Source organism: Petromyzon marinus, chromosome 15, assembly GCF_048934315.1.
Source record: "Petromyzon marinus isolate PM22_M1 ecotype Great Lakes invasive population chromosome 15, UKy_Petmar_22M1.pri1.0, whole genome shotgun sequence".
Taxonomy (NCBI): domain Eukaryota; kingdom Metazoa; phylum Chordata; class Hyperoartia; order Petromyzontiformes; family Petromyzontidae; genus Petromyzon; species Petromyzon marinus.
The window spans coordinates 2,624,572-2,652,025 of NC_133681.1; the positions used below are offsets into that span (position 1 = coordinate 2,624,572).

The 27,454-nt window shown below is 46.5% G+C and overlaps 1 protein-coding gene across 1 annotated transcript; it reads left to right on the forward strand.

The window, feature by feature from the left end:
* The first annotated feature begins 5,062 nt into the window (after positions 1–5,062).
* On the forward strand, positions 5,063–27,414 carry LOC116942509 (uncharacterized). The gene is made up of 12 exons (XM_032954507.2): positions 5,063–5,469; positions 8,065–8,267; positions 8,612–8,767; positions 9,432–9,578; positions 10,488–11,576; positions 12,726–14,079; positions 16,530–16,633; positions 17,641–20,502; positions 20,892–20,963; positions 22,274–22,298; positions 22,842–22,984; positions 26,426–27,414. Exons 2-12 carry the CDS (start codon positions 8,096–8,098, stop codon positions 26,473–26,475), a joined length of 6,174 nt encoding a protein of 2,057 aa, XP_032810398.2. The 5' UTR covers positions 5,063–5,469; positions 8,065–8,095; the 3' UTR covers positions 26,476–27,414.
* Positions 27,415–27,454: the final 40 nt, after the last annotated feature.

The following is a 27,454-nucleotide window of genomic DNA, read 5'->3' on the forward strand; positions in this document are numbered from 1 at the left end:
ACAATAATAACGAACAGTGCCAAACATGCATATTAAACACGTGCACGCTGCTTGCAGATGTTGTTATTTTTGATACAATTCCACACAGGAACTTTACCACTTGACGACTGTGGCAGCGACACCACTTTGCAATCGGAGACCAGGCATGAGGAGAGGGGGGGGCGTTGTCACCGAAGGGATGGAGTTGGAGGCCGTCTGTGAAACGTTTTTCTGTTGGGCTGGGTGAGATGCAAGAGTAGCAAATGTGTTTTTGTTTGTAGACTGCCCAGTGAACTGCATTCATTTGTCTTTGTGAAGATAACGCTCACCGTAATTGTTAATTTTCGAATATTTTATTACTTTCACCTTATTTTCATAGCCTTTTATTATGTTTCGTAGACCAAGCCTTTGCCTAGATGCCCTGCTGCTGCTGCTTCTTCTTCTCACGTACATGCAGTGCTTTAATTTTTATCGGGCTGATTTGATGCCCGGGAGCCTGGGTGAGGATGGGCATTAGCCTGTGCTGGTGCGTAATGGGTGGAAACTCCCTGGTTGAGTCTTCCTGGACTAGGAGGCCTTGGCAAGAGCGGAGGGCAGGACCTCCCTCCCCACATGCATTTATGTCAAAACGTAGGCTGCGATTGATTTCAATCGGCCCATTCACCTGGGTAGCCACCTGTCCTGCTTTGACCCAGACGTTAAGCGAATTGCTGTGATTTGTGTTCGATCGTCAAGGATGGATTGGCGCCGAGGTCTGCTGGCATCGCGCCGAGCGTTGTGACCGCAGGACGCCCCACTGCCGTTATAGACCAAGGACGAGGAGCACGTTTGCGTTTTTTTTTTGTCTGACTGATGAGCGCGGTGACCCAACTTGTGCGTCGCAAAACGCGAAACAGATGCAGTTATATTTTTTGACGACATGAGTTGTGCAGCATTTTAAGAATGTAAGGATGTTACGGAAAGCAGAAAAGTTAAGTTTTACCTACAACTTGACACGGAAGCGAATGCATGCGCACCCAAGCCGCTTGCCTACGGCGTCCCCTTCGTTAGGCGGTGGCATGATAAACTTTTTAAAAAAACCCTTTTACTGTACTATGGATATGATTTTAACAGTTAAATGTAAGTGTTGGTAATAAACACTTTTTTAACAGTTTAAATACTCGCAGTGGTTTCTTATGGGGGGGGGGGAGGGGTAATGTCTGCTAATGTGGCTAGAAAGCTACAAAACATTCCGGTTTCACAAAGTCAGTCCCCGTTTCCCCGAAATGTATTTGGGCGTATTGGCAGTACACTGGTGCAGCATAATACACCGGTCATAAAACAGTCTGAAATAAAATTCTGATTCGGTTAATCTGTCAGTCTTTAATTCACTCCTGTCGCCAAGTTTGACAAGATTCGAAGGTTTACTCAGTCTACTGACACTTGCTAAAAAAAGGTTAAAGTTGACCGTTGATTTGGGCCCCTACGAATCGAGGAACCGTCCGACCAAGTCTAGGGTACGAGAGTCAAATCTGTCTTTCGAACACGGAGCAGCCAATCGTTATGAGGCTGGGTGCTTGCTATACGGCAACATACTGTGAAGCTTCGTGTTCCGACTGCTTCGACATCACGAGGACTGATTTTGACGCACCACCACCCCACAAGATTTTCTGACCGGCGGTTGCGAATTGCTAGAAAATAAATAATTATTGCGAAAAAAAATTTATACCGCGCCCCACCGGTGTACCGCCAATATGCCCATTTTATGAAAATGTCGATCTTCCCCACAAAATTATCCTGGCTTATGGATCCGTGACTCGTGATACGGACAAAGGGTAGGGTGGGGGTGGGACCCACCTGGGTAGTGGGCAGGGCCAACATCGAGGAGAGGCCAATGGCTGAGTGGGCTAGCGGCTGAGTAGGTGTGGCTACGCACAAGTGGGCGGGGGCAGGCTGCGGGCGGCCTGCCAGCTCAACACGTGTCCTGCTTTCCACAAACGACCCACGAACACCTCACTGATCTCGTCAAGGAGCATAAAACCACCATCGCGCAAACTCTGCTCATCCTCGCTAGCGGCAGATATTTTGCTGGCCATCGAACAAAGACGGTCACCGCATCGCGCGCTTTCGGATGCGCTTCTGCGAGCGTCTGGAACGGTCTTCCATCTGATGTTCAGAAGCCACTGGAGCTTCGCACTTTTAAATCTAAATTGAAAACTCATTTCTTTAGAACTGCGTTTTGTGTTCAGTTTGTTGTCCTTCCCCCGCACTTATCCAATTAGCACGGTTGGCTCCGTATGGTGCGAAACAAGTTCAACAGACATACACGTGATAGGGCCTCCCAGATACACCGCTTCTTAAACCGTGGCGCTGCCTGTGCTCGAGATTGTGTGGCTAGATATGTTTCGTTATGGCTCTTGACAGTTCCCCGCCACCATGTCTGTGAACTGGCAGTGCGAGGGTTTATATGTAAACTACACCGGCTGTAACCATCATTATCCTTGTTCTAATTCTGTGAAAAAATACTGTACATATACATGTGCAACAAACAAAAAAGAAGGAATATAACAGGAAGTGCGGAGACAATGCCTCTTTTTTTTCCCAAGTTCTTCCATGAACTCACCATGAATTATTGAGTCGGCATTCGTTGTGTGTCGGGATATTTATTCAAACGCAGTTGCCGATCAAAGGCACCAAATGACGAGAGGCTGGCAACAAACGGCCACCCTACACTTATTATACTCGAAATAAATGGTGTGTGAGCCAAGAGCCGGACGTTGTGCGAAGGCTTGCGGAAAGAGGCGACGACGATGGGAACGAATTTGCAAGTGGAGCAACGGCGTGAGAACTCGCAGGAGCAGCAGCAGCAGCAGCAATAGAAGTGTCACTACGGTAGTTGATTGAGCGGATGAGGAGCAAAGTGGCTGGTGGGGGAGCGGTAGTGTCGCGGTTAGCGCGCTGCGCTACGAACCCGGCGACCCGAGTTGGATTCCCGCTTACGACCAACAGCAGTGATTATCTGAACCGGTCCTGGGCCTCCCCTAGGTCGACTCAGCCTCAAATGACTACCTGGTGTGGTGTGTAGTAAACATCGCCACTGGGGAGACAAAGGCGGTCGGGCGTGGTGCTGGCCACCCACCCCCTCGTGTGCCGTTCCGGCCTTTATAGGTGCTCGCTAACAGCACTTGCCCCAACAGTCTGTTAAGGCTATACGGGGGATGTTTGTCTTTGTTGCTGTGTCCTAGTGTTGGTGGGTGAGACGATAGGGTCGGGTTGGGTCGATCGAGGCTTCAACACAGATGGGGTTAAAAAAAATATATTTTTTTTAAAGGAGGAAACGGATGCGGTGATAACCTGTACGGATCTCACCATCGAATCCCAATGTCGTAGAATGCGGATGGTAACATTCAACTCAAATATCACTGTAAAAGTGGACCTTCAACAAAAGCGAAAACAAATTCAGTCGAGCAAGATTCAGACAAATTTCAAAGACTGGGTTCTTGGCAATTAAAATGTGTGATTATCTGGGCCACGTGAAAACACCCTCTAAATTATCTATTCACGCTTACTTATGTGTGACTGGCATTGCTCGCTTAAATTTTAACGACGCCAGAGTTGGCGAAGCCCCCCACACATTGCAGAAGCGGGGGCTGGGGGAATCGCAGCTTGAAAATCTGCTGAGCGCCGATCCTCACGGCAGAGACGACCTCTCTCTTCCCACTTCACTTGGTCGACAGGGTTCTCTGCCCTTGGTGCTGTTATATGTTCAATCTGTCTTCATAATATCGCATGAGGTCTCATTGTAAACTTCAACTTTATGCCGAGGGCAGGATTTTCTGTACGCCGTGATTTTAATTAGGCATTCTTCAACTAAAATCATTGTACTCTTCGGTTCTATTCGGTAAAGTCACGTAGGTAAAAAATAAAACAACAAAAATCACGACGTTTCGGCCACAACACAAGCGGCCTTCATCAGCTTAAAGGTTCGCGGTCTGAGCGTGGCTGTGTTTCACTCCAGCGCTGTCCTCGAGACAGCCTGATCACTTCACCTGATGAAGGCCGCTTGTGTTGTGGCCGAAACGTCGTGATTTTTGTTGTTTTATTTTTTACCTACGTGACTTTACCGAATAGAACCAAAGCGTATTGATCGTTAAAGCCTACGTTCACAGAAAGAGTACATCCCTGCTTGTTTGCCCATTAAAGCAACAGTCAAGCCTATATCTGTTTCGTGTTCCTGCAACTTAGCGTGCAATAACGCAATGTGCGCTTTAAAGTCTAAACATAATCTGCCCGAGTCGACCGAGGCTACATGGAAGTTCTCGACATCCGTTAATGCCGGGGCAACATTTAACATTTCTCACGTCACACTCTTGCCACGTGATTCTTGGCTTAGCCCCGATTTCCATTTAATCGATCGCCGCCGTACTTTATTGGTTTCGCTTTCATCATTTTGTGATCCAGGATCACTCTTGCAAATGAAGACTCCCCTAAAATCCTGCTCTCTCTTTTTTTCACTATCAGAGGAAAGAAGAAGATGCTCGGTGTAGTCGGCACTCGGCTTTGTTCATCATTTCGTTTTTTTTTGCAACGCTTTGCTCTATGTGTCCTCACTCTCTCTCTCTCTCGAGTTCTTTCCGCGAGTTTACGCCGTACGCAGCCTCCGGGATATTTCCGTCCATCGTCGTAGTCTATGAGGCCTCCTCGTGAACGCACCGAAGATAATCTATTGCCGCTTTGCGCTCCGCGAGGCTATTTTTGCGTGGCTTGACCGTCCTCCCACTCGCCTCTCCCCGTGTCTTGCGTGTGGTGGTGAATGGCTGGGCGCTGCTGCTGCTGCTGCCGCTGTCTCTCCGTGCCTCCGAATCCATTCCCGTGTCTCTCTGGCCCTGTCCCCTGTCTGTAATGTTCAGTGTAGACTGTGCTCTCCTTTAAGGGGTGGGGGGGAGGGAAACGTCGGGGATTTGGAGTCACCTGCCCGTGAGTCCGCTCGTGGGGGGTGCGGGCGGGGGGTGAAATCCGTGTCGGTTTTAGGAAATCCGATCCGGGATTTGGAGCTGTTGGCCGCTCCGGGGGATTTGAAGGAGAACGCTCCGGAGTTACGAGGGAGGGACTCCGCCCCGGGATTTTAGAGCTGGAGGAGTTATTCCTCTCCGGGATTTGGGGCTGTAGGCCGCTTTGAGGGAGAACGCTCCGGAGTTTCAGGGAGGGGATTCCTCTCCGGAGTTTGGAGCTGGAGGAGTTAATCCTCTCCGGGATTTGGGGCTGTAGGCCGCTTTGAGGGCGAACGCTCCGGAGTTTGAGGGAGGGGATTCCTCTCCGGAGTTTGGAGCTGGATGAGGTAATCCTCTCCGGGATTTGGGAGACTCCGCTCCGGATCTGAGCTCCGGGTTTCGCGCCGCCCCAGGCCTAGGCTCTTTTGCTGCTTCTGTCGCCGTCGCCGCCGCACGGAGACGCGACGCGGAGAACATCGCGACGATCGAGGCCACGACCCTCGGACAGGACCGCGCCGAGGTAACGCGCGGGAGTAAGGCGCGAGGGCGCCAGAGGGCGAGGGAGCGCGAGGGACGGCGAGGGGCGGAGCGATCGGCGCGGCCTGCAAGGCGCCGCCTCGCCTGGCTCGGGAGGGGGCCTGGAGCGAGAGGGTCGCGGTCTGGGGGGTGAGGGGTGAGCTGGGTGAGGGGGTCGCGGTCTGGGGGGGTGAGGGGTGAGGGGGTCGCGGTCTGGGGGTGCGAGGGGTGAGGGGGTCGCGGTCTGGGGGGTGAGGGGGTCGCGGTCTGGGGGGTGAGGGGTGAGGGGGTCGCGGTCTGGGGGTGCGAGGGGTGAGCTGGGTGAGGGGGTCGCGGTCTGGGGGGTGAGGGGGTCGCGGTCTGGGGGGTGAGGGGTGAGGGGGTCGCGGTCTGGGGGTGCGAGGGGTGAGCTGGGTGAGGGGGTCGCGGTCTGGGGGGTGAGCTGGGTGAGGGGGGCTCAAAGTTGAGGATCCGCTTTCTGAAGGAGGGCCTCTGATGTTACGCGGCCCGTGACTTGGGATACTGAAGAAATGATCAGTGGTGGTGGTAATGAATTGTGGTCATGGTCAGTCACGGTGATGTTCAGTGGTAATCTCAGTAGATCTCGGTGATAACCAGTGATCATCATTTGTGATTATCGGTGGTCGTGATAATGATCATCATTCGTGATGATTAGTCATGATAACCATAGTGATGATCCGTCATGATGGTGGTGGTGGTAATGGCGATCCGCGATGATGGGCGGTGGTCGATTGGGATGGAAGATTGACGGTGAAAAGTTAAAATGAATTAGTTTCCAATAACAGGTCCCTGCAGGGTGGGCTGGTAGGACAAGTCTCTGCGCTGTCTTTTGCTGATTTTACACCCAACAGCACGAGATTTCACTTCGTTAAAGTAGTGAAAGGGGACGGACGGACACATTAGTCTATTGCAGGCTGGTACACTCAGTTTACAACTTCGTTCCTACCAGTAACAGGTCCCTGAAGGGTGGGCTGGTAGGAACATTGGAATTTTGCGCAATTTTATGACATTGTTACGTAAAATTGTGCAAATTGAGAGCGTCTTCCCACCTTTTTGCCCTCAAAATCGTTGAGGGTTCTTCGGACAAATTAACCTCTTACACCCAACAGCACGAGATTTCACTTCGTTAAAGTATTGAAAGGGGACGGACGGACACATTAATCTATTGCAGGCTGGTACACTCAGTTTACAACTTCGTTCCTACCAGTATAATTATGATTGACAGCATCGAAATGCATCTGCATGTAAGGATATCGGTGCATGTCTTGTGTTTTTTTTACGATTTTCCAAGGGTCTTAAGAGTGATGTAACGTTTATAAAGCCAGCCTTGTGCTCTCTTATTATTAATCATTGCCTTGTGGTAAAACAACTCTCACCACAGCCATTCTTGTTGCTCTCTTGTTATTACATTCATCTATTGCGCATACATTTCAGTTATCTGATCCGCTTAGCTCGTTAGTGATGTCAGTACTTGCACATACCTTTTCATAGCCTGCGAAAGCCAGGCATATTTGTAAAGTATTTGATATGAATTTGTCACTATTGATGGTTTTTTCTTGAATCTGGTTGAGTAGAAAATAAAATATATTTTCTATAACAGCCTGCCGTGCATCTGTAATGCTGCAGTTTCATTTCCCCCTTTTGGCATTGAAGAATTGAGACATCATTCGACGGATGTAGGTGTTCTGTGTAAACGATGAACAGGTCTTCTAAAAACATTTTTCAACAGCTGACCCCGCTCCTGTCATTGTTTGCAGTTATACCACCTGCTCCAGGAACTTTCCCTTTGTCATTCTGTCATAGGTCATTTACTTTTTCCAAGAGTGATGTGACGACTGATTTTTTTTTCCTACGCATAGAATTACTCCGCGAGTTTTTATGATTGACTAGATCCAGGAGTCGTGGTCGAACCGTGCTGAATACATTTGCAACTCGCCTTTTCTAATCGTTGAGCTGCCGTCATTGCTCCCATTACTTGTTGCATAGCTGTCAACCCATATGGTGTACCCGTATTCTTGTACAGGGAAATAGAGTTTTCAGGTCCATACGGCGTACAGCCGTTTCAATACGGGAAAAATGTTTTTATATTTGTTTGTGTTTCTCCCTTGTGATGGGATTTGTCGGATGAACGTTGAGATTTATAAGGGCACGGGGTGACCAATAAGGTCTGAGTTGGTCTGTAATATGGTAGGCACTGATAAGGGGTTGACAGGTATTTTGTTGTAACTTCGTACTCACTTGGTGTTCTGTAATTGCGTTCCTCGTGGTGTTACAGGTGGTAGGTGTCTTTAAATACATCCCAGGAAGGTACCATCACCTCATGCTATATAGGTATCCTGAAGGGGCTCCGCCCTCTTTGGATACCTGTCATGTTTTTTATGTCATCTAACTTAACTTATCGTCAGGGATCTGGTAATAATATGTGAAGACGTGCAGATTCCCCGATGTGACAATAAGATTAATTTCACTGTAAAAGTATAACGTTTTTCTACGTTAAAGCCATTTTTATTCAAGACATTTTTTTACTATGTTGAACCATCGAAAGCGTGAATTGCTCACAATGGATGTTATTTTGCAGACTCTCCCTTGTCGTGTGACTGGATGAAGAGATGGAAAAGGCCAGCAGTACGGGCTGCTACCTTGGAGAGGACGTCTGTCGAGAGTGGCACCTGAACGCACACTCCGTCCTGGTCCTGACATGTGAAGGAAGTATTGGAGAAAAGGGTTTCCGGAAGAAGCTGGAAGGGATGGTGTCTGCGATGTGTCGCATGCTGAAAATAGGTACATGTTCTAAAGCTTGTTAAAAACAGTGCACGCCTGAAAGGGATGTAACGATCAATTTATAAACATGCCTTGAGAGTATTCGGCTGCTATAAATTGTCCACGTGATAAGCCACTTCTTTGAGCTATCATTTATAGCCAGGTCACTTCTGAAAAAGAGCTATATAGCTCAGTGGGTCTTGCCTGGTAAAATAAAATGTATTTTAGTTTAATTTGGAACATTTTGTCTGGTATAACCAATGCGATTTTTGTATACACATTCTGTGCTATTCAATTGCTAAATGGGTTTGAAATATTTTCGTGACAAGTGTAACCGTGGGCGATGCGTGTGCGCACTTGTGTAGGTGGCGATGATGTGTCGTTGAAGATGGTGGAGCCGTGGAACAGCGTGCGGGTGACCTTCACCATTCCGCGAGATGCCGCCCAGCGTCTGCGGCAGCTGGCGCAGGGAAATCCCCAACAGCTCCGTGAGCTGGGCATTCTCTCGGTGCAGATAGAAGGTGAGGACTCTCCCTTCCTAAGTTTAACATGTAGCAGGCTCTCGCGACCAATATCCATAAAAAAATATTTTTTTGGTTTACATCGCGTAAATATAAATGTCTCGTTAAACCCGCTTCCACCCGGCACGGCCGATTAGTAAGGTTTGTCACGTAAATGAAACATGCCAACTAGTTACTAGTTCAGCACATTTACAATTCGAGTACTGTGACGTTTCGCTGGCGATTACAACCAGCGAAACGTCACGGTACTCGAATTGTAAATGTGGATTATACTCTCCAACACACACCGGTGGGCTGAAGCAGTAACTGATTGGCACGTTTTGTTTACGTGACAAATCTCACGAACTGGCTGTGTCGGGTGGCATTGAGAGTTCTATATTATTACTCTTTGGGTCTTTCGGTAAAGTCACGTAGATAGAAAAATAAAAATAAATCACACCGTTTCGATCGCAGCGCAGGCAATCGACTTTACCGAAAGACCCAAAGAGTATGAATTCCTGCAGTCACGAAAGCTTCAAGTTCTATATTACTTTTTGTAATCAGTACGCAAACAAATGCTGTAGGACGAATAAAACATGTTAGAATTGTGTGTATAAAATTAGTGTATATCACGAGCATTGTGTCAACTTGTGCACACGACTGATGGGGCGTCTCGTTTACTCAGGAGAGGGAGTCGTTCGTCTTGCGCCAGTGCAGACGCAGCACTTGGAAAACAGAAGCAGCGGTGCAGCCGCGGCCTCTGCAGCTGCCGCCTCGTCTCTGCCGAACCCCACCGCGGCCCCCGCAGGGCGCGGCATGCAGAGTGTGCCAGGTAACGAGCGACCGGCACCATCCATCCTGCAGTGCCAGAGCTCTCCCCAGCCCGAGGGCGTCGCTCGAGGCGCACGATCACGGAGGACACTTTTACTCCTCCTGCACTCTCGGCCAAAAAGCTGGCCCAGTCTGACCAACGTGTTACTGTGTTGCAATCGAAGTCGTTTCAGAAACTTCTATTTTTTTGTGTGTTTCAGGGGTAGGTGACTGGGTTGGGAGTGCCGTGTCAGCGGTGGTTGAGTCACGTGTTGCCAACTACAAATGATTGATCAATGATAGTGAATAATTAATGATAGATTAGCGATCATGATTAGTTACTGATAGCTTAAGTTCTCACTTCCTTTTGCAGAAATGTAATCTGTGCAGTTGCACGTGAAAATTAATTGAGAGTTATTTTTAGATTAATTTGTTTGGTCTGAAGTCACCTTTGGAGAACTTCACATTTGTGAGAAATTTGTGGGTGATGGAGTTTTGAAGCCACTCCAGTGCTTGATTCATCGAGCATCACGGTACATTGTTGATGTCGCTAACAGAGCAAAAACGTTCATTTTGGATATGCAGGACAGGGGGCGCGTTTGGTTCCTGCTAAATACCGGCCGTTTTTTTCACCAACTTAGCTCTAAGCACATAAATTCCAATCAATTGGAAATTAATATGACCACGCTTCAGCTTCAATATAGTTTACAGAACTCTCATTGAATTGTTATGTTCATGTTGATATACAATTTCTATTTCAGTGATTTAACCATAATTATTATTTCAAAGTGTTTGGCAATGTTACTTCGATAATTTATTTATTCATTTTGTTCCCAGCTGCACCGGACCCGAGTAGAGCTCAAATGCTTGGGATCATTAATCATCATTAATCAGTCGGAGACATCACAGAGTGTGAATTTGTCATCAACAGGATCCCGTCCACCAGGGCATCAACCTGCTCCTGTGATGTGGAGCCGAATGCCGGGACAATCATACAGTCACATGCAGCATGGCAGCATGCAGCAGGGTAGCATGCAGCAGGGCAGCATGCAGCAGGGTAGCATGCAGCAGGGCAGCATGCAGCAGGGCAGCATGCAGCAGGGTAGCATGCAGCAGGGCAGCATGCAGCAAGGAAGCATGCAGCAAGGAAGCATGCAGCAGGGCAGCATGCAGCAGGGCAGCATGCAGCAAGGAAGCATGCAGCAAGGAAGCATGCAGCAGGGCAGCATGCAGCAGGGCAGCATGCAGCAGGGCAGCATGCAGCAGGGCAGCATGCAGCAAGGAAGCATGCAGCAAGGAAGCATGCAGCAGGGCAGCATGCAGCAGGGCAGCATGCAGCAGGGCAGCATGCAGCAGGGCAGCATGCAGCAGGGCAGCATGTCGGGAATGGCCATGCAAACGTTTCAAAACAATGCACAGGTGCCAAGCCAATTTCACAGACCCATGATGACCCCTAGCACAGCCCCTCCTCATCCACCCCCACCCTATCCTTTTGGCAGTCAGCAGGTTTCAGCCGGGGTACAGTCACATTTTATGATGGCTCATTCATCTTCTGCTCCTAAGATGTCTCCTATGCTTCAAAATAAACCCAGCGGTAATGCATTGCCTCCTACTTCCCAAGCATCTCTACAGCAAGGACCGCCCCCAGGTCACATGACGCATTACCCGCCAGTCATGTCATCTCCCATACAGCCACAGCGTCGCCTGGAGCAACCCGGGGTGAGGAATCGGTTGCCCTTCGGGATGTCTGCAGTCCAGTCCAATCCGGGAGGGCCCGCTCCAAATCATGAGAACATGGCCCCTGTACCAACAACCAGTCAAATGGAAAACCGTGGTCACATGCAGAGCACCCCCTACCACATGACACAAAACGCCGTAAAGTTTGAGGTGCATCACACGGCTCAAGGACCGATGCAGGCAAGCGTCGGGGAGGCGGCCGGTGCGGCTCCTGCCGCCCTCGGCCATGCGCAGCAGGAGAGTCAATCTGCTTCCCGCGGGAACAAGCCCGTGCCATTCCATGGTAAGGAAACTACATAGCGGCTTACGAGGCGTGATATCCAGTTGTGTCATCGGCATTGTTCCTCCCTAAAAAAAGGAAAACTGAATACGGTATTAATACTCCTGTGTTAGACCGTGCTCTTGGCTTCATCATTGGTTTAGTTCGGAACCGGTACGCACAAGATATTTACCATAAAAAGTGGATCGACGCATGAAAACAATTCCCGGTTATCATTGACCAACTCCAGTTTTGCTTAATTATATATTTTTTTTCATTATTTGCGGAGAATATAAATAAAGTAGATCAGCAAAACCTTCAAATACAGTAAACCCTCTATGTGTGAGGGTTACCTTGACAACACTCGCGAATTCAGAATTCACGAATGGAGAAACTTTGTTACAATGGGAAAAATAGGGTTACGTTCCTGGTACGAGTGAACATAGGGGGGAAATGGTAAACGTTCAATAACAATTATTACAATAAATAATACAGAATAATGTATTTTTTTTAACTATGATGATTTTACGACGGAGGTGATGATGAGGAATTCAGGAGGGTGACTGCTTGGGAAATGCAGGTGTTTGATAACAATGCCGCACAGTGGTTATCATTTTAGTACTGGGGGTAGCGCTGGCAGCAACACTTTCCCCGACTGTATTTGCGTTCTTTTTAATGGACCTCGGTCGACTCGTTTATGCCAAAATGTATAAACGAGTCGACTGTAAGTACGTATAAAGTAAAAATACACAAACGCGAGTACAGAGTGGTATTACTGCGAGAATGAAGACTGAGCGTGCAGCCAAGAGGGTGTGCCTAATCTTTACAGCAGACACTTTGAAATGTAAACATTCTGCGCACACCTCCCCAGTGTCAGTAGTCTGGCGCTACGTACACTCGCGAATACGGTAGTACGGCGAGTCGCAAATAGGGAATTGCTATACATTTAGTAACTCGCGAATATGTGAAACTCGCGAATAGCGAGGGTTTACCGCGTGTATTTCCACGTAAAAAAATAAATAGTAAAAATATATGTATTTAAACAAAAATATTTTTATGATGAATCTATTCACGTTTGCGTACTAAAATACCCAGAGCGTGAGCCCCGGTGCGTGTATGTCTGTCGAGGCGGTGTTGTACAACAGTGGTCGGTGTGCACTCGTGTTTCTGCAGGATCTACTGCCGTTTCTACAATAAAGGATCAGAGACTAATGAATGCAGCTGACATGAGGGAAGCAGCTAAAGATTCAATGAAGCAGAATGCGGGATTGCCCAGAGTTGCCCACGTGGTGCCCACAAAGCACGAAGGAGACGGCAGAGGCCCGACGGGGAGTCAGCAGACGCTGGGCAACGTGGGTAACGTTCCCCGGGGAGCGATGGGAGCCCAGCAGGACAAGGGCCCCCCCACTCCTCGAGGACAGGCCAAGGCTGCGGTGACCCAGCTGGAGTTGGGTAGCTGCCAGCCAGGTCAGGTGGCGTCTGCCGGGAGTCAGCGCGAGGTGGGAGCCTACGTTCGGAGAGCAGCTGCATCTGGTGGGGGGCAGCAGGACGTACGAAACGCATCTTGGGGATCTTTAGGAAACCAGTCGTCGTCGGAGATTAACGCTGCTGGATCCAGCCAAGTTGTTGCGTCGGGGAACCAGCAGGACGCGGGCAACGCTCTTCACAGACAGAGCGACGCGCAGTTCGATGGTTTGAGTCAAAGCCAGGTGCCCGTGTCTTGTAATCCGGTCGGTGCGCAACGAGAAGAACACCCTCCTAACACAATGGCGAAAACCGAAGTACAGTTGGTAACAACAACAAAGAGTCAAATGGTTGCGTTGCAAAATCAGGTGCCCGGTGCACAGGGACAAGTGATGAATGTTACTTCCCATATAAGAGCTGTGACGAGCGCTTCTGAAAGTGTGCCGGAGTCGGTAGGCACGGTGGAGAAGTCGTCTGCTACGGGCCACGGCAACGTGCGCAAGTCGCCTTGCGCCGCCCTAACGCAGCAACTGATAACGGGCGTCAGCCACGGAAACCAAACCCCGGAATTTCAGGGGAGGGGTCAAGGAGCGTCGGCCGGATCCGCGTCGGAACAGGCCGAGGGCCAGGAGCAGGGCGGCCGCGGTCCCAGAGTCCGTAGCGCCGGGACGCCGGGGAGTGACCCCTGCCCTCCTGGCGCTCCGTTGGAGCCGGCCCTCGTCGGTGAGCGCGCGTCGCCGACGTCCGGCGGCGTGGTTGTCGGCAGGTTTCCGGCCCCCGCTCTACCCTACGGTTTCTCGGCAGGCGCCATGAACCCCACGTCGGCGGCGGCGGCGGCCGCGGCCGCCGCGGCGGCCACCCGGGCGCAGGCGGCGGCGTCGCTCGCGAACAAGGACGTCACCCTGACGAGCCCGCTGCTCGTCAATCTGCTCCAGAGCGACATCACCTCGTCCCAGTTTGCGCACGGGAACAAGCAAGGGGCCAACGGAGCAAACCGGAAGAAACCAGTGAGGAATCAAAAGAAGAAAAACCCTCCTGGTCGCCAGGACAAAGTACAGTCCAGGTAAGTGGTGATTATCATTTTAATGAAACAAAGTGTTGCTGAATAGTCAGTGAGTTCCTGTTGCTCAAATGAGTGTTAAGACGGTGCTCATCTCCTGTTTACAGCCCGGAGTCAGACGTGGAAATTCCACATTACGATGATAGAAGTCGAGTGGACAACCATCGTTGACTTCCCCACCAAAGTGATCATTATTTTATCCACCCCAAAGGGGATTATGGGCTGAGTCGACCTCCAACCAAGATTTGAACTCGTAACCTTACAACTGAGAGCCACTCTTTCTGCCTCTGAGCCACCTAGCAGGATTTACATGCATCGTCTCTGTTTGTTCGGTTGAAGAGTTTAATGACACTAAATATTACAGATTTTTATATTTAACCCTAATGATATTCTGGTAAGTTTTTATGTGATTTCTCTATTCACTAAGGTTTCAGTGAACGAATCACTTAAATTACTTAATACACTAGTAAAGAATACAGGTTTACCAAAATATATTCCAAAACTCGCTGGCCATTGTTTAAATAACACTTCTTATGGAGAGGGGATTTCTTTAAACAAAAGGAAGGAGCAGCAATGGGCTCTCCTTTATCTCCTGCTATAGCAAATCTGTACATGGAAAACATTGAAATAAGATCTCTTGCCTCGAGCACATTAAAACCATATTTTTGGTTTAGATATGTGGATGACACTTTGGTTGTCTGGCCACATGGCAAAGATACACTTAATGATTTTTTAATCATCTCAATGCACAAAACCCGGCCATCCAGTTCACCATGGAAATGGAGGTGAAAAACACACTCCCGTTCCTAGATATTTTGCTTGCACATGGCCTAAACGGTAAAATAACACAGCGTTTACAGAAAGCAAACGCACACTGATGCCTATCTGAATGCAGATTCGCATCATTACCCAGCTCAGAAATCCTCTCTTATCAAGACGCTCATACATCGGGCTAAAACAGTGTCAGATGGTGAAAGTCTAGTGAGAGAGATCAAACACGTTAAAGAAGCACTACGACAGAATGGCTACAATAATGCTCAAATTAACAGAGCACTGAATGCCAAATCACGATCGCAAAGCAACACTGCTGAAAGCGATCAGATTGTTAAAACAATTAAAATTCCATATATCTCAGGAGTAACTGACGAATTAGTCCGTGTTTTGCAAAAGCAAAACATTACAGTAATATTTGGTACAGTACACAATTAAAAAATTAGTATCTTGCACTAAAGACGAATTACCTAAATTATCAACAGAAGGTGTATATCGGATTAATTGTTTATATGGCAGATGCAATATTGGACATACGGGACGTAACCTCAGCATAAGACTAAAAGAACACCAAATAAATATTAAATTATCTCAAACACAACTGTCGGCAGTGGCAGAACATGCTTGTCAACAAGAACAATTGATTTTGATAACGTTGAAGTGTTGTGTAAAACGAATTATTACTGGCAAAGACTAATTCGAGAATCCATTGAAATTGAGAGAAATAGAAATAACTTTAATCGCTCTGACAGCTACAGGCTTAGTGCGGCCTGGAAGCGTATTATTAAATAATACATATTACAATTCCTTATAGGGGAAACGCATACTAATTAACTGATTACTAACGTGGCATATAATAACAATAACACACATTACAAGTAATTACTAATCTACAACTCATGACTAATCATAACCATTGACTGATTACCAGTCGATTATATAATTACAATACCCTCTCTCCGCCTCAAATCACTGCACCTAAATGAGTTAAATGATGACGTCACCCTGCTGCTCTATTTAAGACCGGGAGCAAGTGAGGGCTTTACCATTCTGGCGAATTGCCCGATGATGCTGGATGTAATTACCAGCGAAACGTCGTACTCAAACTGTAAATGTTGTGGATTCACTCTTCAACACACCGGTGGGCTTAAGTAGTGAACTATTTGTCTTTTGTCAACGTGACACTTTTTTGCTGATTGGCCATGTCGGGTGGTGGAGGATTACGACACATTTATAAATAACACGATCTAACCCAAAAACCTTTTATTATGAATAAAATTGCCTCATTAAAAAAATGGCCTTCCCATTGTTGAACTTGAAGGACATGTGTCAACATATAAATGATTACACTTTTGTAGCACATACGAGGGATAATACAGCAAATGTTTACCTCCTATCCTGCTATGAAAATGATTCCTTTCTTGAATAAAAGATTCCCACATCGTAAAGAGTTGAGGATTGCACATTGCAAGCAAATCACTTCTCTTGACTCTGTAATGAAAAAGCTAAACCAATGGTCACAAGGAAAATGCGCTGTACTATTTCCCCATGTTGATCGCAGCATGATGAATGCTCAAGAAGCAACAACGCATCGGCTTGGTAGCTGTGTCGCTTGCTCCGCGAATGTGATCTTCTGCAAGTCGAACGTTCACTGCGGCGATCTCTCTCCCTTGTCCCTGCAGCTCTGATGGGGACGCTGCGCTTGATGTGCAGCTGCAAGAAAAAACTAAAGTGGAGCCCAGTGAGGAACACGAAAACACAGCTCAGCATGGTGTGAGCATGCAAGGTAAATCCTCTTTAATTTCAGCCTGACGATGAGGGCTTTATGGTCCGTAGCAAACGCTAAACCCCATAGCTTTATGGGGGGAGCCACCCTCGGAACTAACGCGCTATTGTGGCTTCACATTTTTGGTAAATTAGTCCAGTGTTTGACAATGTTTACCAGATCTTGACTTAAAGCTTTCGTGACTGCAGGAATTCATATTCTTTGGGCCTTTCGGTAAAGTCACGTAGATAGGTTCAAAGAAAATAAAAAAACAAAAAAACTACGACGTTTCGATCGCAACACAAACGTTTCCTCTTCCGCTTGTGCTGCGATCAAAACGGGAGGGAGCTGGGAGATGAGACGATGATACACGGAGAGAACGCCGATTGCGGGGTGATTTGAAATCACAAGTGTCAAACTTCATACCCACGCGGTGAGCAAATTGGCACGTCGAAGGAATACCATTGATACATAAATACCGCGGAATGCGGAAAAACGCGGTTGGTGAGGGATTGCTGCCTATCTCAAAAAGTCGAGTTGTTGGAGAGACCTTGCTCGTGGTGTTAGTGCGTCTGATGTTGGCTGCTATTGCATAGTAAACGAGTCGGCAGTCGGATTTATAAACAACAACGAGAAGGCACTCGGGGAGAGTGTGGCAGCAAGTGCACCGATGACGATCGTAAAAGTAGCATCACCATCACACCTTCATCATCACATCTCCATCATCACACCTCCATCATCATCATCACACCCTCATCATCACACCCCCATCATTATCCAAGGTAAATAAAACTGCTACATTTACAGTATAATTGATTGATGTTTTTATTTATTTGTGTAATCTATTTGCTTTATTATACGACGTAATTAAATAGATGGATGTTATGTGTACCGTACACAATGTTACGGAACATGTTCGCAAACCTATACATTTAAAAGTGAAGTCATTGATGGTATCAATGATGTGAGAGTGCAGATACATTGTTTTGCTGATACAATGGCACGATTTTGTCTGTTGTAATTTCCAGGCGCCAGCAGTAAGATGAACGAGCAGCATCAGTCGGATGTCCAGTCTTCGTTTCAGTTGAACGTGCAGCGCGACGTTGCCGACCCTACACGGGAAGTCTCAGAAATGACGGAGCATCACTTGCCACAGAAGCAGAATGTGTTTGACAGCTATGACCCCAGCAGCGCCACACTAGAGTTGCCTATGTCTGGCCCTCCTGCTACATCGGGACATGACCTACAGCCGCTGAAACCTCAAGTTGCACCAACTATATTGAACCCTGTGGAAATCCCACGGTCCCTTCCACTTTATGGACCATCCGCTATGTACTCTGCCGGGCAAAATGCACCGATTGGACCAAATAATGCAGCCGTTTGTGAAAAGGGGCCTCAGCCTTTGGGTGCCGATGTTGCTGGCTCTAGCAGTTTCTCTCAAGAAAAATCTGAAACGATTATGCCTTCCATCAAGGAGGAAAGTTGTGCGATGGTAGAAAATAAACCGAATAATCACTTTGGTCGAGACGATCACTCCAAAGCGAGACACCTTCAGACATCCCCGACTGCTTGCGCTGGTTCTGCAGCTTCACCCTTTTCCCAGGGGCAGTCTCTGCCAGCGGCAAATATCAAATTTGGTGGAAGTACCAGAGATTTGTCTCAACTGGCATCACCTGGTCAGATAGGGCAGCAGGGGAACACATCTGTTCAAATTTTACACGGAGGAACTCGAATAGCATTTTCCTCTAACACCGTGCCTTCCCAAACACCACTGCCAGTGTCTAGCTCTCAGCACCAAGCACTCAGTGCACCATTAGGTACTCTGCAAACGTCCGTCTCTAGGCCCAAGACTCCAAACCGCGCGAGCCCTCGCCCTTATAACGCAATACCGCCGTCTTTCTGCCCACCTAGCACCGAGCCATCTGAGATCAGTCTCTCTCCAGAAAGACTGAATGCATCGATAGCGGGCCTCTTTCCACCACAAATTAATGTCCCGTTGCCTCCCAAACAACCCTGTCTCAATGCACGGACTTTGGAGCAGCAAGGGCTTAATCCCACGACACTGAAAGCCATAGGGCAGGTTCCCGGCAACCAGTCTGCATTTCCACAGATGCCGGGAGGCGTGAGCGTCAAGTCGGAGGAGCCCTACCAAGAGAGGCAGACCAGTATCGGCGTCAAACGCAGTAGCCCGAGTTCAAGGAAAGGTACGCAGTGCACCGTTAAGAAAAGCATCCCCAGTCCGAATAGAAAACTAAGTGTGACGGGTACGCGGAGAGCAGGAGACAGTCCCGGAGCACAGATCAATAAACACTCCCTGCAGCATAGCATCCTGACAAGTGCACCCGACAAGAATGCCTCTTTCATGAATGAGCCACTGGTTAGAAATATCTATTTGCCGACATTGCCCAACTTCAAGTCCAGTGTTCCAGCTGCTGAGCCGTTGGTGGCTGAAGTAACACCGACGAGCATTCCACAAATGAAGAGCCCTTCATCTCTCCTGCAGCCGGGTGTTGGAGAAAATATTCTTAAACACAATCTGTCGTACGCTCCCTTGCCCTTCACTGGTAGCACGACACCTTCCCCGTCACTGTCCAGTGAATTGGAAAATCCCGCTGTTGCTTCTGCACACAAGCCTCCTCTGTGGCCAACACCTTCTAATTACGAAGAGTGCTTTGCTGGAAATACAACACAGCCGGCGATGGGTTTTGGTACACGCGAGTCTAAAAGTGTCGACTCTGTAGTGTCCGATGAAAAAAACGCAACTGTAATTCATTCCAGCAATGCGTCGCTTCAAATACACACTAAAAGTCCCGAAAGAAACAACGGAAATGGAGATGCTCTGCAGCTGTTGAACAGTGAGGCAACTAATAAACACGATGCCAAGATTTCTTTCCGGGAAACAAATGAACCGATCGCAACGACCTTAATGGTAAACCCAACAGAGAGACCAGAGGAGCAGAGTTGCTCCTCACTAGCTGATGGCAGTGTTGTGGATACCCACGCAAAGCCTGTCCATGTGATTCCACCAGAGAAGCGTGGTGCTGCAGATACGTCATCGATGAAAAATGACAGTAGTTTGTCTTCACCTCCAAGCTGTGCACAAGATCAGATGGTCTCTGAGAAAATGGACAATGTTGACATTTTATGTAGCAGTGATACTACCAACCCTGTAAGTAGTGAACCTTCAACAAGCAAATCCGGTTCTATTCCCGTAATTGAACCATCTAACACCGGCGAAAGAGAAAAAGAATCGAACTCGACGAATGTGAACGAAGCTGTTGTCCATTCTGCGGTTTCTAAAACCGAGCAGCCAGAGCAGAGTACTGCCCCCCAAGATGTGACCGTCAAACATGAGTCTGATTCGAATATAACATCGTGTGACATCACATCCTCGATTTCATCAGAGTCTGCTAAATCAAGTGCGCCTGTAGAGTCGCCTGCAGCTAAATCGTCTATGGACGTGTCGCCAGAAAGGAAAAATGCAGAATTTCCAGAACCTGACAATAAATCTTACTTGGAATCTCAATCATGCCATACGTCGGCAAATGACCAACAAGCTACTTCCGACGCTTCCAAGGTCGCAAGTTCTTCATTTGTCTCGGAATGTAGCTCTTCTGCTGAATCTACAATCGGCTCTGGAATCATTCAAGATGCTGGTGCTGTTCCCTGTTGTAAAAAGTCACACCGTGCCAAAACGCCATTTGAAAGTGGAATTGGAGAGCAGCTGGAGTCGAGTGAGAAGGATGAACCGAGTGCCATTACTTCCGTTGAGAGCCAGTCTCAACTCGTGGGGCCAACGGACAACACAGCGGTTTCGACTGATGTGACACTGGAAGATCATTCTTCAACTTCTACATCAGATGACGCTGGTACACAAAGCCAATCCACAGGTATATTAAATGCACTTTGCCATGGTGTAATTTGTTCTCCTTACATATTTGTTCTTGGTTCTTTCGGTAAAGTCACGTAGAAAGGAAACAACCGCCACTTTTTTTTCAAATGTTCTTGCTGTGGCTTTCACACCTGATGATGATTGCTTGTGTTGCAGTCGAAACGTCGTGAGAATTTTATTGTTTTATGTTTTTATTATTTTATTGTTTCCCTTCTACGTGACTTTACCGAAAGAACCAAGAATATGAATCCCTGCAGTCACAAAAGCTTTAAATCAAAACCTTACATACTTGTTTATCAAGATAACTTATATGTTTACAGTATCGTTCAAGAGATAATTACGTGGGATGCATTTTAAGCTGCTTATTCATTATTTTTCCCAAAACAGATGTGGTGAGCAGTTCCATCCAAGAGGCAGCAGCTGGCGAGAGTGCAGTCGACACAGCGGGTGACAAGAGCGGTACGTCTGCCTTGCTCGGCCTCCTCCACGTTGTGATTTGCATTGTGCAGTGCAACTCCGTTCGTCTGCGCCAATGGCAGAGCTCTAATCTACGGGGATCCATACATTTTTGTCCATCTAGATGAAGCGTAGATAATGGCGGGAATGTTCTTTTTGCCCGTGCTTAGCTAGAGAAGCCTCGCACTGCGTGTCAAGACTTTTTTCAGCAGGGTATTTCTGAGTCTTCCATTGCTGTGTGATTTCCAATCCAGATGTTTGCAGGCGACTTTTAAAAATATGGCAAATTTAGACCACGACGCCAGCACACGGTGGCCTATGCTTGTTCAGACGACGTCACGGGATCTATAAATGTCCACCGTGAAAGCGAATGTTGCATTGTGGTGTTTGGTCACTACACACGCGCACGGCAGCCTTAACTTGCGGGCACAATAAAAAAAAATTCAGTAAAAGCCCCAGCTAGTCGGATTTCACACTTAGTCCAGACTATGTCGGCAAAATAAAATAAAAAATCTAAAATGCAAATGCAGTGAAACAAATGGTAGACCTATAATAATTTACATACAGTTTAACACGTGGTAGACTTTTGCGACCAATGTTGCCCATGGTAAAGGCATTTTGGCTTAGATTGCATTAATATAAATTCGTCGTTAATCCCACCACCACGAAACAGTCAATTAGTAAGGGTTTGTCACGTAAACAAAACGTGCCAATTAGTTACTACTTCAGCACACCGATGTGTTGAAGAGTTGGCTGTTGGGTGGTGGCGGGTTTAACGACATATTTACGCGATCTAATCCAAAAAACCTTTATTATACATCTACATATATACTTGAATTATGCTATGTAATATATAATGCATATCAAAATGCACTACAACATGTGACAGTATCTACAATGTGAAAAATATATGCCATAGTCAAAGCATATTAAATTTACTTGTGACACATTCATGGTGAGGGAGGGGTAGTGGGGGATGTTTGGGAGGGGCTATAGGGGAAAAAGCTAATTATATTATTGGATTGATTAAAAAAAATCCATTCTGTCGTGTAATTGTAGTTAAAGCTCGCTGGGTGTGGGGGCATGTTATTGTAACAATATCCAGTGCAATCTTGATTTGAAGCTTTCGTCACTGCAGGAATCCATACTCTTTGGTTCTTTCGGTAAAGTCACATAGGTAACTTTACGTGACTTTACCGAGAGAACCAAAGAGTATGAATATCCAGTGCGTTGGCCCAGTTTTTGTCTTATATGCAGTGTGTTATGTTTAGTTATTGGATAACCATTTTTAATGCATTTTTTTTCTCCTTTAGGTGCACCTATGGAGAGTGAATTAAGGTAATGCGACCTTTTATTATTTGATGAATTAATTTGATTAAATGCTAGATCTTTGATGTAAACTTAACATGAATTGCACACCAAACTCAAGTCTCCCAGGGCTCGTATTCAAATGATGTCTATATATATGCCTGCTATATCCCCATGACGTGTGAATATGTATACCTGCTGTTCTCCATGACGTGTATATACGTATGCCTGATATTTTCCACCATGTAGCTGTTGCCACTGTTTTTGCGCAGCATCTTTAGGTGAGGTTGCACGTGGCTATTTTTGACAATTCGTGTCTTAGTTTGGCTTTATCTCACTCCGAGGGTACAGACACTTGCATGCAAGCCAGGAGTAGATGTGCACTCAATCTGCCGAGGGCAGGGACGAGAGTTCACAGCTTCCGAGCGGTCCCCGTTCATCCCAGCGTCATTTTCAGTTGCTGAGAAAGCAAAGTGGCAAATAAAACATGCACCACGTGAAAGCAAATTTTTGTGACGAGCCAATGCAGGTGTTCGCTCTGCATATGCACGCGCGTTTTCTCCGTTCTCTTAGTGCAAAAACTACTGTGGAGGTGGATAAAACGTCCAGGAATAAACAGAAGGAAAAGGACCCGGACGACTCCGGAGTGCAGCAGGAGATGGACGTCTTGCAACGAAAGAGATCAACGCGATCCGCGTCCTACTGCGTGGCGAGAGGTGCGGGTCGTTAACATCAGCACGAGGCGCCACGCTGTCCCCGTCGCACAATGATAACCTTCCTTTCTTGAAGCCAAATTATAATTGAGAAAAGCCACCAACACTGCGCCCTTCACAGTTTAACAACATACAGTGAGGGAAACAAGTATTTGATCCCCTGCTGATTTTGTACGTTTGCCCACTGACAAAGAAATGATCAGTCTATAATTTTAATGGTAGGTTTATTTGAACAGTGAGAGACAGAATAACAAGAAAAAAATCCAGAAAAACGCATGTCAAAAATGTTATAAATGGATTTGCATTTTAATGAGGGAAATAAGTATTTGACCCCTCTGCAAAACATGACTTAGTACTTGGTGGCAAAACCCTTGTTGGCAATCACAGAGGTCAGACGTTTCTTGTAGTTGGCCACCAGGTTTGCACACATCTCAGGAGGGATTTTGTCCAACTCCTCTTTGCAGATCTTCTCCAAGTCATTAAGGTTTCGAGGCTTACGTTTGGCAAACTCGAACCTTCAGCTCCCTCCACAGATTTTCTATGGGATTAAGGTCTGGAGACTGGCTAGGCCACTCCAGGACCTTAATGTGCTTCTTCTTGAGCCACTCCTTTGTTGCCTTGGCCGTGTGTTTTGGGTCATTGTCATGCTGGAATACCCATCCACGACCCATTTGCAATGCCCTGGCTGAGGGAAGGAGGTTCTCACCCAAGATTTGACGGTACATGGCCCCGTCCATCGTCCCTTTGATGCGGTAAAGTTGTCCCATCCCCTTAGCAGAAAAACACCCCCAAAGCATAATGTTTCCACCTCCATGTTTGACGGTGAGGATGGTGTTCTTGGGGTCATAGGCAGCATTCCTCCTCCTCCAAACACGGCGAGTTGAGTTGATGCCAAAGAGCTCCATTTTGGTCTTATCTGACCACAACACTTTCACCCAGTTGTCCTCTGAATCATTTAGATGTTCATTGGCAAACTTCAGACGGGCATGTATATGTGCTTTCTTGAGCAGGGGGACCTTGCGGGCGCTGCAGGATTTCAGTCCTTCACGGCGTAGTGTGTTACCAATTGATTTCTTGGTGACTATGGTCCCAGCTGCCTTGAGATCATTGACAAGATCCTCCCGTGTAGTTCTGGGCTGATTCCTCACCGTTTTCATGACCATTGCAACTCCACGAGGTGAGATCTTGCATTGAGCCCCAGGCCAAGGGAGATTGACGGTTCTTTTGTGTTTCTTCCATTTGCGAATAATTGCACCAACTGTTGTCACCTTCTCACCAAGCTGCTTGGCAATGGTCTTGTAGCCCATTCCAGCCTTGTGTAGGTCTACAATCTTGTCCCTGACATCCTTGGAGAGCTCTTTGGTCTTGGCCATGGTGGAGAGTTTGGAATCTGATTGATTGATTGCTTCTGTGGACAGGTGTCTTTTATACAGGTAACAAGCTGAAATTAGGAGCACTCCCTTTAAGAGTGTGCGCCTAATCTCAGCTCGTTACCTGTATAAAAGACACCTGGGAGCCAGAAATATTTATGATTGAGAGTGGGTCAAATACTTATTTCTCTTATTAATATGCAAATCAATTTATAACATTTTTGACATGCGTTTTTCTGGATTTTTGTTGTTGTTATTCTGTCTCTCACTGTTAAAATAAACCTACCATTAAAATTATAGACTGATCATTTCCTTGTCAGTGGGCAAACATACAAAATCAGCAGGGGATCAAATACTTTTTTCCCTCACTGTAGGAGGCTTTTTTGACCAATATTATAGATTTTTTGGATAGATCACGTACTTATAAATGCAATGCGTTGTTAAACCTGCCACCACCCAACACAGCGAAATAATACAAATAGTAAGGTTTTTCACGTAAACAAAACATGCCAATTCGTTACTAGTTCAGCACAGCGGTGTGCTGCATAAGTAAACCCACAACATTTATATTCTGAGTACCCTGACGTTTCGCCGGTAACAATTGCTTCAGTGTGAACGCTAAATATCCCTTGACATTTGTAACGAGTAGACCATCGTGTGCTGTCTAAATTTTGGTTCAAATTCGAAAAATTTGAAATATTTCCCGTCAATTACACCGTATGGGATTATACATAGCAATCAATGTTCCCCACTATGAAAACGTTTGGCAGGACCCTTCTGATAGCTGTGAGAGACTCGGTGGGATTCTTCCTGGGTAAACAACCATCATACAAATATAACTTTAAAGAACTGGGATAATTTTAACACGTAGGCTTTCGCGATCAATATTATTCATAATAAAGGTTTTTGTGTTAGATCGCGTTATTTATAAATGTGTCGTAACCCTCCACCACCCGACACGGCCAATCAGCAAAAAAGTGTCACGTTGACAAAAGAAATAGTTCACTACTTTAGCCCACCGGTGTGTTACAGAGTGAATCCACAACATTTACAGTTTGAGTACAACGTTTCGCTGGTAATTACATCCAGCATCATCGGGCAATTCGCCAGAATGGTAAAGCCCTCACTTGCTCCCGGTCTTAAATAGAGCAGCAGGGTGACGTCATCATTTAACTCATTCAGGTGCAGTGATTTGAGGTGGAGGGGGGGGTATTGTAATTATATAATCGATTGGTAATCAGTCAATGGTTATGATTAGCAATTAGTTGTAGATTAGCAATTAGTTGTAGTTGTGTTATTGTAATTATATGCTACATTAGTAATCAGTTAATTAGTATGTGTTTCCCCTTTAAGGAATTGTAATATGTATTATTTAATAATACGCTTCCAGGCCGCACTAAGCACCCAGTTTCTCCCTCACTGTGCCTGATATAGTTCAGAGTAAAGCAGTCCCGTTAATGGATGATCCAGAAAGCGCTTAATCAATCTGATCACTCGCTTATTTAATGGCAGTCGGTTGCCTCCTTATCACTCTTCTATCGCTACGACAGTGGTTACCGTTCCCGTGAACGACTTGTTGATTTCTCCACTCGTATTGAGGACTCGGTCTACCAGACAGGCTGTTTTGTCTCATCCGCACTTCAACCATCACACGCCAGGTCATAATAATAGACATACACACCCCAAACCAACCCACTCGCTCACCTACTCAATCTCTAACCTTGCTCAATGCAACAAATTGATTAACGCTCATCGATTGCACTTTTTAATAGTGCTGATTTTGCTATTTGTACGGATAACTTTTTTCGCACCATACGTAGCCAACCGTGCTCTGCCCTCAACAATGTTGTTTTTAAAAAAAGTGCACAATAATAATATGTACAAACAGTAAGGAGTACAGGTTTGTTGACTGTGTCCTGTTGCAGCGTGTAGACCTTTGTGCTTGTAGTGGCGATTAAGCCTCTTGAGTCTGTTCCACTGTTTTACATCACGTTTTCGTGATGATGTTGATCATGTGAAGCAGCCTTCCATGTGGCTGAGCTGTAATAAATGCTTTTTTTCTCCCTTTTTTCAGATATATCTGCGACTGGAAGTCACGCACCGTCAAAAAGGAAAAAGAAATGATTTTTTGTTTAAGGAAGGCGTTAGTATTGAGTCGTGTAATTAGTATATTTTAGTTACGTTTTTATGTGAGCATTAAATGTCCGTTTTGTACAAAATCTCACCTCACGTTAGCATTTTAGGTATTTTCAACGCTTTTGTACTTAGCGATCATTTTACGTGGTAATACACAAAATTACGCTCTTTTTGCACTACCATCTGGAGAAATCTTATGTAGGAGATGAAGTGATGCGTATGGCCTGAGTGCGCGCACACAGGTGTGTGGATTCACCGCTCTTGAGGATCACTCTTTCACATTGTGCTGATGATGCCACTGCCGACTGAAATGATCCTGGAAACACACAGATATATTCACGCATCATTATCAGTAACCTTGCTATTGGTACAACAATATTTATTGCTAAAGTTCAGAATTGATTACCGAAGTTTTTTTTTTAAAGAATCGTAATGATTTGTCCGGGTCAACAAGTTCCAGGTAGTGCCCTTAATTCAGATGTAGTCAACCACTGGAAGCAGGGACAAGTGATGAAATATTTAATAAATAAAAAAATAGGGAACTAAGGCTATAATAATAAATGATTGTGCCGTTTTAATGTGTTTTTTTGCTTAAAGTTTTTGACTACGCAACGTGCATTTCACAGATGACATGAATTTGTAATGAGAGATGCATGCGTATATACAGTCGTACACGTTACCCGTGTTTGCAAGGCTTTTAAGACGTTAGCATATTTGACTCGTGGGCTACAATGCTGGCATTCTGTGACGAACTCCTTATGTAAAGACGTGGGGGGGCGTACACGCGGGGTAGAGCCCGACGTGTTGGGACCGCCTTGACTCGCCCCTCAGCCAGCGGCGATGCGCTTCGCGTGGTGAGTGCAGGGTCCTAACGGCTCGGCCGGTCTTTTATGCAAAAACAACTGGAAATAAAAGAACATTCCTTGAGAGATTCAACTGGTCAATGGTCCCCACCCACCTCCAATTC